Source organism: Giraffa tippelskirchi, chromosome 7 (assembly GCF_054371585.1).
Source record: "Giraffa tippelskirchi isolate mGirTip1 chromosome 7, T2T-mGirTip1v1.2.pri, whole genome shotgun sequence".
Taxonomy (NCBI): domain Eukaryota; kingdom Metazoa; phylum Chordata; class Mammalia; order Artiodactyla; family Giraffidae; genus Giraffa; species Giraffa tippelskirchi.
The window spans coordinates 141,828,516-141,841,218 of record NC_137281.1 but is presented as its reverse complement, the minus strand read 5'-3'; the positions used below and the strand labels follow the sequence as shown (position 1 = coordinate 141,841,218).

Here is a 12,703-nt window from a genome sequence, read left to right as displayed (position 1 = left end):
TTCAGTATCACTTGCTACTTGTTTAAAAACCAGTGGCGATGCCTATCAAATCAATGGGCCCCAAAATGACCACCTCTGCACTAACGTCACTGATGGCCTGTGCCTCCTGATGGAACCACACCCATGAAATATACTTGCTGGAAAAAAATATCAGATCTACATCTGATCAAGCCTCTGGATCTAACTATCATTTTCCAGGAAATATAAAAGATAGAGGAATATGTTACACAGCTCTATGGGAATATAATCCAAAAAGGCTATTCAACAAATAGCTTTATTCAACAAATAAATTACAAAGTGAAAAGGAGATGGAGAGAAAACTGGTAGATTAAAAGAGGATTAAGAGAGAAGGCACGATGTGGACCTTAACTGGATCTTGATCTGAGACATAATCAGCGAGATTTGAACGTTGATTGAATTCTATTATATTAAGGGATTATTGTTAATATTCTTTGGTTGTGATGTGGTTTTGTGGTTAGGTGCTTTTTAATGAGTCTTTATCTTTAGAGATATATGAAAATATTTATGGATAATAAGATATAATGTCTGAACTTGGTACAAAATAATATGATCAAAGGACTAGAGGGACAGGTGCAAGAATCGAGTTTGGCTAGGAGTTGTTCATTGGAATTCACTATACTAGTCTTTGCTTTTGTATATTTGGAAGTTTTTTTAATGAATGGAAAAGACCCAGAGATGAAGGAGAGTCTAAGCTCTTTGCCAGAGTCTTAGCGTCATTTCCAAGAAATCCTGCTTACTCAAAGTAACACTTTCTATATAAACTTCCCCCAAGTAATAACCTTGACAGAATATTTCTGGTTGACATATCTTCTTTCTAAATGCTATTGGGGATTTCTGAAATAAAGGACAAGTGCTCCTTCCATAGGGGCTGCTTAAGAAGTTCCACCAGGGAAGCCCATTTCCCACATAAATGCATATCAAACATTAAATCGATAGATGACCCGTGTATTGCATTTCTAAGAGCCTTTAGAAACTTATTCACCCTAATTTCTATATACTTAGGAGGAGGAGACCTTTCTCATCCTGACACCAAAGACAGAAACCATAATGACAGATGGGTTACACAAAGGCGTAAAATTTAGAAGATTGAAACTAGTATTTTTTCATAATGAAAGGCATTTGCCAGACATGATAGCAAAACAGACTGATATTCTTAGTATTTAAAAAAAAAACTCTTCCCAAGTCAGTCTGTGAGGTGAAGAAAAAAAAACAAAAACTACCACTCCTATTTTGAAAAAACTAGCAAAAATACTTGACGGATGACTACTGGAAGAAAAGGAACTAATGTAAGATTGCCAGATACAATACTGGACACCCAGTTAAATTTGAATTTCAGACAAATAACAAAGAATTATTATAGTAAGTTATTTAGCATAATAAGTATACTAAAACATTATCTGTTGCTTATGTAAATTTAAACTTACGCAATTTACATTGTTTTACATTACATTATTCAAATTTATGCAATTTACAATTTAGGCAACCTAATATTAGTATTTTTATTTGCCAACTCTGGTGACCCTAACCAATGGCCAATAAATTTGAGAAAATGATCAACCTCACCTCTAACTATCAAGGGACAGCCAATACAACAAGAAGAGCAGAGGGCCCACCAGGCAGGAATGGAAAAAGGACACTGCACCTGTACCCACCTGGCCCACCTGGAGCTCAGGGGAGGAGATGTGGCCTCAGGGCCTCACAAGGGCAGGAGGGAGGTGGCCAGCACTTGAGTGCCTGATGGGGATCACAAGTTTGGTTGAACGACCCTGAGCATGGTCTTCAGGGGAAAGGAAAAACATTATCAGAAGCTTGGAGCAGAGGACGCTGTGCAGATACAACACTTTTATTACTTACTCTTAAAACTTTGCTGTGATCTATCCAAATGCATTTTTATATTTTGTGGAAAATGTTATGATATAGTATGTAATACATGTAAAAAGGAATTTAAATATCCATGTACTCACCTTCCACTTTAAAAACATAAAACAATACCAACCAGTGTTTCTCTCTCTCCTGCCCTCGTACCCTAGGTAACTAAAATAATCTGAGCTTCAGAGTTATCATTACCCTTAATTTCCATGCATTTAATTTATCGGCCATGATGCATGGTATGTGGGATCTTAGTTCCCAGACCAGGGATGGAACCCATGCCCCTGCCTTGGAAGCACAAAGTCCTAACCACTGGACCACCAGGGAAGTCCATCATACATTTTTATGTATGTATGTACCCCTAAATAAAATACATATAATTTTGCATGCTTTCAACCATCATATAAATAATAGCACCATGAAGTATGCATTCTACAATTTGCCTTTCTTCACCCCATATTTTGATTTTGAATTTGATCCATGATAATAAGTGATGCTTTATGTTCGTTTCAACACTGTGTAATATTCCATTATTTGGATATACCAAAATTTCTATTTCAAGTCTCCTGTTGATGAACAGTTAGCCAGTTTACAATTTTTCCTACCAAAAATTGCTCCTGTGAACATCCTTAAATACATCTCTTAGTACACATTTCAGCCCGTTTCTCTGGGGCATATGCCAAAGTGGAATTACAAGCTCAACAGGTATGTGCAACTTCAACGGTAATTCTACAAAGTGATTGTACTAATTTATATTCCCACCAGCAGCAATAAATATACTTTTTACAGTTACATCCTGCTGAGGTTAATTGAAGACTCTCCTTTAAAGCAGACTGAGTTCAAAGAATGCAGAAATTGAGTCAGAGGCCTGACGTTAATAGTTACTAACCTAAAAATCAACCCCACATGAACATAGGACTGACTGTGTCTGATGTAGATGGGGGCTTGTCTGGATTAAGACATCTTCGGGTATTTCTTTGAATCATGCCTGTTTTAATCTACATTACTTTCCTCTGAGATTAAAAATGCTCATTGTAAACAAAATTATTTTAATAATTACTAAGACACATCTCATAGAAATGGAATATCCCCACAATGACCACCATTAACAGCATAACATACTCCACCTCACTTTTCTAAACATAAATCAACTCTTTTTTTGCAAAGGGGATTACATATTTTGTTTTACATTTTATTTCTTTTTACTGTGTAATATTTCTTTAAAGGGAAAGAAACAATCTACATTTATCAAAAATTCTGTTATTTAGTAATTATTTACTAACCACAGGATGGAGTCTATAAAGATAATTAAGCAATGCCACCATTAAGAGACTTCCATTCTAAAAGGAAAGAAATTCACAGCTGTAGGTCACAGTAATGACCCCCACTTACCAAGCACCCTCTATAACCTAGGCACTGTATTAGACCTTTAATGAATGTGGTAGGCTCAGTCGCTAAGTCATGTCCAACTCCTCAAGAGCCTCCACACTATAGCCCACCAGGCTCAGACTCTGTCCATGGGATTTCCTAGGCAAGAATACCGGAGTGGATTGCCATTTCCTTCTCCAAGGCAGAATAATGCCCACGTCCTAATCCTAATACTGCTATTAACTCCCATGCTATACATACTAATAACTAATACATGCTAACAACTGCCAAGTTATACGGCAAGGAGGAATTAAGGTTGCTAATCAGCCAACCTTAAAATAAGGAGAATGGTTTGGGCCCTCCTGGTAGGCCCAACATCGGAGAAGGCAATGGCACCCCACTCCAGTACTCTTGCCTGGAAAATCCCATGGACGGAGGAGCCTGGTAGGCTACATACAGTCCATGGGGTCGCTAAGAGTCAGACACGACTGAGCAACTTCACTTCCACTTTTCCCTTTCATGCACTGGAGAAGGAAATGGCAACCCACTCCAGTATTCTTGCCTGGAGAATCCCAGGGACGGCGGAGCCTGGTGGGCTGCCGTCTATGGGGTCGCACAGAGTCGGACATGACTGAAGTGACCTAGCAGCAGCAGCAGCAGCAGGTGGGCCCAACGTCAGCAATCACAAGGGTCTTTTAGTGGGGAAGAGGGAAGCAGAAGAGTCAGAACCAGAGAGACGGCAGCATGAAAAAGACCTGACCTGGCTTTGAAGGTGAAAAGGGGCTACAAGCCAAGGAATGCAGGCAGTTTCTAAAGGTAAGAAAATGGATTCTCCCCTAGAGCTTCCAGAAGGGAACTCAGCTCTGATGATTATTCAACCCACTGAGACCTGTGTCAGGCTTTGGACCTCCAAAAATTTGTGTTGCTTAAGCCGCTGGGTTTGTACTATTTATTACAAGAGGAAAAGGTATAGGAGTAGGAACAGGAATAGGAGGCTAAGACTTCCCACTTCATCCTCCCTCCACCCTGACATGTAGATGCTATGACTTCCACTAGACAAACTGGGGAACCAGGGACCCAAGAGGTTACATGACCAGCCCAGGCTCACAGCGGCAGAGCCAGATTCAAACTTGGGTCTGTCTACCCCTGAAGGCTGTGTCCCATTGCCCTCCCTCTCTGGTCAGCCTAGAATACAGGGCAGATGGGGACACACACTGCTCTGGGGGTAAGCAAAGCATAGGGGGCTGAAAGAACTCTCCTGTGGCAACGCTGGGAGGACTGAGTGGAGGCTTTCGAATGATGGGCGGGATTTGGACAGAGGAGGGAAGGAGAGGTCAGGAAATACAGTTCGGCTGAGGGCAACCAAAGTCTGTATATCCCCACGTAGGGGAGGAGATATACGGTGAGCGGTAAGGTGGGGTACCTCGGAGAGGGACCAATGCTGTCCAATACGATAGCCACTAGCCACCTGTGGCTATTGACATTTACACTTAAAATCATTACGATCAAGTTAAAAAGCCACTTCACCACAGTTTTATGCACCACATTTAAAACTGCAATAGCAAAGAAACAAACAAAAAAACCCCCACAAAACCCCTTTCAATAGCCACGTGTCTAATACTGGACAGTGCAGATATAGGACATGTTCATCCTGGCCAAAAGGTCTACTGCATAGCACCACTGGCAAAGGGAAGTCATTGGAGTCCTTGTTTTTTGAGCCACTCAGGGGCACTGAGCACCTGAAGGGGAGCTCAATGCCCTTTTATAATACTGTCCACCTCACCATCTCACTTATTACTACTTTTGCGTCCTCTCCCCTGGGGCTTTGCAGAATTTTTCGAGAGACATAATTAATATGCCCCATATTTTGAACTCCCAGTGCTGTCCTAGAGATGCTATCTAGTCCTAAAAATGAAACATTCTGAAAAGTGAGTCCAGTTTTTCTCCACTGCCAACACTTAAAAAAAATAAAACCATCTGGCCTTTATCTACTAGAATCAGATCAATGCTGCAGTGAGAAATAGTTTTTAATGGGAAGGGGCACAGTTGCTGCCATTTATCGAGTATCTGTCAGGTTTCAAAGCACCTGACATTATCTCGTAGAACCTCACTCTGTCCCTGTCCTCCCTGATGGTGGCAAGGTTTTGTCTGAGACTCCAGACTTTCTGAGTGGCTTCGTAGAGGCCACCCAGCTCCAGCTCCAGAGGAAAGAGGCTGAAATCAACCGAGGGGACGGCCGAAGTACACAAGAGCTCCACACCTAACATGTCTGCCCAAGTTAAGATTAATTTGTGATCTAGCAATTGAGTTTAGAATGACATCAGGTGCAAAAGGAAGTCCAACTAATTGCTATACTGATCTATGTCGCTTGAGGTCCTTATGAGGCTGTTGGGAGTCTTGGTGGAGATCCAGTTCTCTTACTCTCTTAGGGACTCAGGGTTCGTGCACAGCACATTTGTACAACGCTAACCCTGTTTGGCAGCCTCACAAGCAGCTCTGATCGATTTCCGATCCGCAGCTCAACCCTTGTCCTCTCCCAAACTGCTTCACGGTGACAAATGCAGCAGGAGGCGGCCTCTACACTGACATCACCCCCCCACCAGCAGCAGCGATGCCAAGAACTTGGCTGCTTAAACAATAGAACTCTATGTGGTCAGGAGAGAAAGGGTGCCCTGTACCTGCTAAGCAGGGGCCATGCTCCCCTCCCCAGCCTCTGCCATTGGGATTGAAGGAAGAGGCCGGAATGGAGGCAGGGATCAACCAGAAACATGCCTCCCCCACCCCCACGGGCAAGTAAGGCTTCTGGCCCAAGCGTCGGCTAGTGAACCTTTATGCTCTGCAGGGCTGGGGACTCAGATGTACAAGGTTGATCCCCCTGAGCAAGGAAGGTGCACGATGGCCCACAGTGGGCTCAGCTTTACAAACGAGCCCATTGGCCAGGTGATGTAGGTATTTACACCAGAGCCTCGGCTGGCTCTGGGTCTAACCAGACAAGAATTCAAAGAAAAACCAATAATCACTCCCCAACATGGTATTTCAGCTAGTTTCTAAGACACACATCTGGAAAGAGCGACAGGAGGGACCAGAAGGAGACAAGAAAGGAGTCCCTACTCAGGGAATTTGTGTTCATCTGATCTCGGGTGCAAAGAATTGAATTAATCATAAGCTTTGGCTATGGTTTTTCCAGTGGTCATGTATGGATGTGAGAGTTGGACTATAAAGAAAGCTGAGAACCAAAGAATTGATGCTTTTGAACTGTAGTGTTGGAGGAGACTCTTGAGAGTCCCTTGGACTGCAAGGAGATCCAACCAGTCCATCCTAAAGGAGATCAGTCCTGGGTGTTCACTGGGAGGACTGATGTTGAAGCTGAAACTCCAATACTCTGGCCACCTGATGCGAAGAACTGACTCATTGGAAAAGACCCTGATTCTGGGAAAGATTGAGGGCGGGATAAGGAGGGGATGACAGAGGATGAGATGGTTGGATGGCATCACCAACTCAATGGACATGAGTTTGGGTAAACTCTGGGAGTTGGTGATGGACAGGGAGGCCTGGCATGCTGCAGTCCATGGGGTTGCAAAGAGTCGGACACGACTGAGTGACTGAACTGAACTTTGTTCATGACACAGTCAATATTGGCCTATGCAGGAGCCACACTTATTTTTTATATACCAGCTATTGATCTTTGCCAATGGACAAATAACTTCAAACTCACCTCACCTCCCCTTTCCTCCGAAAAGGTAAAGTACTGATACTCACTTACACTAACCATATGATTTTCCCAGCCAATCCAATCTCTGCCTCACCCTAACCTCCCCTGATCCTGTGTACCTTGTTTTTCTTTTCATATAGTTTTCTTGCAGCTATATGTGTTCCTAAAAAGTTTTTTCTTTGATTTTAGCTGTTTATAAATTTATAAAAGATGTCACATTGCATCTTTCATTGTATTTCTTTTACTTAATATCCTATTACTCAGAGGCATCCATATTTTTTGCATGTCACTGTTGATCATTTGTTTTGACTGACTATAATTCTCCACCCTCCAACTGATGGCTATTTGGCTCTTTACAGGTTTGTGGTAGTGTGAACACAGTTGCATATGTCTCCTTCTGGACATGAATTTTTCTTGGGCGTATACACCTAGAAGTGGAATCACTAGGCCGTAAGAAATGTGAACGTTTGGGACATTCCCTTACAGTCCAATGGTTAAGACTCCAAGCTTTCACTGCCAAGGGCTCAGGTTCAGTCCCTGGATGGGGAACTAAAATCCCACAAGACAAGTGGCAAAAAAAAAATGCGCACATTCAACTTTAGGACATAATATCAAAGTGTTTTCCACTTGCTTGGATTTCCCAGAGTTTCTAAGATGATTGCTTCCTCTTCCTGTCTTCCTCAATTGTGTTTCTTTAAATTTCACGTGCCAGCTCAATCAAAAGGTTTAAATCAGATTCTTGGCCTAACACCAGAGTAGCCTCTCAGCTAAATTCACCACGTGGAAAAAAGGGAAAAAAAAAAAAAGGCTCTTGTTCTGAACACAGATAATAAGAAGGGCATCTCTGCAGACACAAGGCCCCACCCTCATCCAAACACTGAGACAGGTGAGTCAAAGAGAAGGGAACTGTCTACAAGCTGCTTCACATTGGGCAAATGCAAGTTTTTAAAAGGATTTATGTGGAGCCAAAGCTTGTTCCCCCATCCAAGTTTTGCTTGCTCAGTCTCTCCACCCCCACACCTCCCATAATCACCCCACACGCTTTAGGAACAAAAGCCTAAAATGGAAAAAAACAATAAATTGTTAAGTAACCAATTTCATTTAAATGAGAGCAGGGAGTCCAGCATGGATGTCACAGTACAGTCAAATTCATTTCAATAAATATTTACAGTACGCTATGCAGTGTGACCAGCCCACTGACAAATAACATCTTTACTCTGCCCTCAAGAGGTTGTAAACTTGTTCATTTAACAAGACAAGACCATGGATGGAGTGCCAATGGGGCAAGTTAATGCTAAGAGGATGAACATGCTGGTCAGATCTCAAGATGCTCACTGTAAAATTAGCGAAAGTTAAGAACACAAGTGAATCAGATATTGAAGCTGTGCAAAGGTAGAGAGTGATCAATTCTAACAAACATGGTGAGTGATGCTAGAGCTAGGTTTCAAAGGATGAGTACTCGAGAGGAGAGAGGATAAAGAATACAGCCAAAAAAATTAAGAAATCAAATTTTTCTTCTATTTCTCAAACTTCTTAAAATCTATTCCCTGCCTCCAGTCCTGTACCAAGAAAGTGGAACCTGTGAATCACTGATAAACATGCATCATCTGGGGACTTTCCTGGTGGCCCAGTGCTTAAGACTCTGTGCTCCCAATACAGGGGGCAAGGATTCAATCCCCGATTGGGGAACAAAGATTCTGCATGCCACTCAGGGAGGCCGACATAAATAAATAAATAAAATGTCAAAGCACGCATCATCTGCATTGATTTGTTCATTCCACAGGTGCCAGGCCCTGTGCTGAGCCCCGGGGATACACCGATGGACAAGCTGGGCACAATCCTGCCTTCATCTAGCTCCCAGTCTGCAGAACAGATGGAGGTTTAGACAAAGACAGGCAGTGGCTTGGCTTGGGCCACTCCATGGGCCTGAGAGAGCCCCTCCCCCATCCAACCTTCCCCAGAAACATTTTCAGTAAATTGTGCAGGATTAAAGAAATGGCTGCCTCCTCCGTAATTAAAAAGCTCCTGACCAGCATGCCAGGTAGCCATGTGGCCTCTCAGAGCCGAGAGACCAAGAAATCAGGTGCTTCCTACATAATAGCCTCCAATCTGATACCTGATAGCTGCTGGAAGCCAGAGTCAAACAAATGTCAGGCATTTTATGAAGGCAGGAAGCAAATAAGGGGGCAAGGATTGGGGTCTAGGCCTCAGGGGAGCTCAATTAGTGAGCCAGATAAAGTTAAACCAAAAGGGCACGCTCTGGGTTTCCTAGAAAACCAGCTGGAAAAGATGCCAATCCCTAAGCCTCTGTCACTCAAAAGATTAACAGAAGACACCCAGGGATGCCCAAGGGAACACTGCAACAGCCAGATGTTTCTGCTCCTCCCATGACACTGCTGCCCACAACCAGGACCGCATTTCTGACGCCACCAAGAAGCCACAGAAGAGAACTGCAGGCTTCCGGAATAGATTGAAACTCAAAGGCATCACCCTTTAGCGATGCAGACACCAAAAAATCTTGTTAATAGTACTTTCTTACAGACAGACTCGCCTGATGCCCATTTAACGGGGATGGCATCACTAGTTTGACGAACACTTCCTGAAGCTGCTTGGTGGTGTGAAAAGCACACAAGCCCACAACCTGCACATCCATATATACTGGGCTTTGGCTCCCACTGCTACGCATGCACCATGTTTCAAGCAAGACTTTTACCCTTCTGAGTCTCACTTTCAAAATGACACTAAAAAGACCCACCTTCTTGCTCTTATAAACATAAGTGATCATGGAAAGTGCCCGGCCCAAGAATTCATAAATGGGGGCTCTTACTGGGGTCTATAAATGCATCCAGGTAACCACATGCTCAACACAGCAGCTTTCCCTTGGTACTTTCTAAGTGTGTGTGTGTGTGTGTGTGTGTGTGTGTGTGTGTGTGTGAGTCTGTGTGAGAAAGAGGGAGACAGAGAAAGGGAGAAAGAGAAAAAGTCCAGCTGGAACACACAGAAGCTTATTTACACTTCCTATTTGTGTTCCACCATTTCTATCAAATTAATAAACTAAAGAAGCCTGAGGGAAAACTAACCCATGTCTCGATTTTCCCTTGAAGTCCCTAGCTTTCCCCTAAGAGCTGCTTCCTCCAGTTTCAGGAGGCAAGGAAGGAGAGCCATATGGCTTGAGACCCTAGACTCGCCCAGCAACAAACGAGCCCCCCACCATTTGTCTCCGGGCCTCTCATGTGGGCGGGCATCCAGCTTTCAGCCGGGTGCTCTGGTCTGCGTCTCTTGTCTTGACTGTTCCTAATTATTGGAGGGAACGCCGTGGCTCTCCTGACCTCGGAGTTTAAAAGCTGCGAGTCCTAATATCAAACCAAGCAGCTTCATTTAAAAGGCATCCTCATCTGCATCCATAAAAGTCACTCCCAGAGCCCTGACTTGCCCCAGCTACGGGAATGCCTGCTGTCGAGGATTTATGACACGCCCTGGCTCTAATCGGCCGCACTTTAACTGCTGCTGTTGCACATCTGGTCATAAAAGCAAGGGTCGGCCCAACATGGGGACAAACACTTTTCTTTCCTAAGTGGCTGCAAATCTGATCTCACAGTGATAGCCAGGCTCAGATGTAATCAGCCAGCATCTGGGCAGTCATTAAGGCTCGTCAAGCTTTGCGAGGCTTTTCCCACACAAACACACACACACACACACACACACACACACACACACACACACACGACAGTTATAAAGATGATTCTCACGGAGCGAGCGCTAGGAAGAAAGAACCTGCAATCTGAACAGGTGGCAATGGGCTAGGCCAAACAACATACAGGAAAGCACAAGCTGGTTAAGGAGCCAATCTTTTCACAAATATACTAGCTACTTCCACATGGACTCTCCTGCTGCCTGGAGGAGGCAGGCAGCTATCTCGACAGACAACTGCCCTGACATAAGGTAATTCTTGGCCAGAGATCCTCTAGTCATTGTTGTTGTTTAGTCACTAAGTCATGTCTGACTCTTTTGTGACTCCATGGACCATAGCCCGCCAGGCTCCTCGGTCCGTGGGATTATCCAGGCAAGAATCCTGGAGTGGGTTGCCATTTCCTTCTCCAGGGGATCTTCCCAACCCAGGGATAGAACTCAAGCTTCCTGCTTGGCAGGCAGAGTCTTTACCACTGAACCACCTGGGAACCCTCATGGTCTGGATAAGTTTGGTCAAATGAACCTGTGGGTGGTTTAAGAGTACACTTTTTAAGGTAGTGGAATCCTTCATTAGACCAACTGGGTATATGGGAGCAAGAATCTAGCCCAGAAAGGAACACAATGCTGTTGATTCCGGAGGTTTTACAATGCCCTGGACAGCCTGGCCTGTGCGCAGAATTGGCACGTTTCACATCGTTCAGGAACTCCAATCAGACCAAGGTTCAACAAGCAGTGCAACCTCCCTGGCGGAACGCAAGGAAAGAGCTCCTCGAACACTGCCAGTTCCTCTCCACCAGCTCTCCACAGCCCCCCATCTCTACCCCTCCTCTGCGGCTGTGCCCAGCGGGAGGGAGCATTAAAATTATCTGCTGTGGGTTTTACGAGCAGCGATCGCTTTTTAAAACAACAACAACACAAGGTCCTTGTGTGGCTCTCCGGTAACCTAAAACCCTGGAGGCAGAGCTGCTCTCCCCCCAACCCCCCCGCCGCCGCCGCCTGCCAAGAACGCCAGCGCTCTGGGACCGCGCGCGGGGTGAGCCCACGGGGCAGCCCTGCTTGAGCGGAGATCCAGGAGGCACCTCGGATGCAGGAGGCACCTCTAAGGGTCTTGGAGCAAAATGCCCCGGGAGGAGAGATGGGGAAAGAGAACTCACCAGTGACAGTAGGGGGAGAGGGGGAGGAGGGGGAAGGCAGAGTCGGTGCTGCAAGAAAGAAGGGGTGGGGCGGGGGGGAACAATGGGAGAAATTTTAATTTCAGCAACTTCGCCAAGAAGCCCACCGGCGACGGGGTGGTAGGTGAGGGGGGTGGGGTGGGGCACAGGTTCTGCTACCTCCCTCTCCGGTCCCCAAGGGATGAAGGCCAGCGACCTGGGTCTCCTTCCGCAGGTGGGCGCGCGGCTGGGGGCGCACTTACCCTGGGGCCCGTGGTGCGGTGGCCGCGAGTCGGGGACAGCTGCATTAACACCAGCAGCAAGTGGGGCGTGAGCAGGCGGGCGCAGCGCGCGGGCAGCATGGTGCCAGGCCGGTCCGGGCAGCGGGCTGCGGGCTGCGGTGGCGGGCTTCACAGAGCGCACGGCCGCGTCGGCTTTCCTGCCTTCCTTCCCACCCCCGGGGACCCTGGCGACGGCGGGCTGCGGGGCCGCGGCGGGGCGGCGCGGGATCGCGGAGGCTGCAGCCGGAGCGCGCGCTCATGAACCGCCCCGGGAGCGGAGCTGAGCGCGAGCGTGTGCTCTACGCGCGGCGCTCTCCGCTCGGCTGGGCCGCGGCGGCAGCAGGTTGGATGCCAGAGCCCGGGCCATGGGAATTCCCGTTATAAACCCCCAGGAGGAGCGGGGCGGAGCCGGGCGGCCCTGAGTGACGCGCCGAGAGGCCCGTGGCAGCCGCCCCTGGGCAGGTGAAAGCCAATGGGAGAGAGGAAAGAGGGGCGGCTCGCGACCGTCCCCACCGAGAAGCGACAATCGGTGGCTCGGCCGGGTGGGCTCTAGGAGACACCGGCATAAGGAGGAACTTTCTGTTGCCCCTTCGGTCCAGGGAAGCGTCCGA

The 12,703-nt window shown here is 46.3% G+C and overlaps 1 protein-coding gene across 4 annotated transcripts in view; it reads right to left on the bottom strand.

The window, feature by feature from the left end:
- The window catches only part of SMOC1 (SPARC related modular calcium binding 1), a 145,576-nt gene extending 133,089 nt beyond the window's left edge, over positions 1 to 12,487 (bottom strand). For all 4 annotated transcript variants that reach the window (XM_081508812.1, XM_081508814.1, XM_081508815.1 and 1 more), the window contains exon 1: positions 12,075 to 12,487. In XM_081508812.1, coding sequence (XP_081364938.1) covers positions 12,075 to 12,173 — 99 coding nt within the window. In that variant the 5' untranslated portion in view covers positions 12,174 to 12,487. The remainder of the gene's footprint in view (positions 1 to 12,074) is intronic.
- Positions 12,488 to 12,703: the final 216 nt, after the last annotated feature.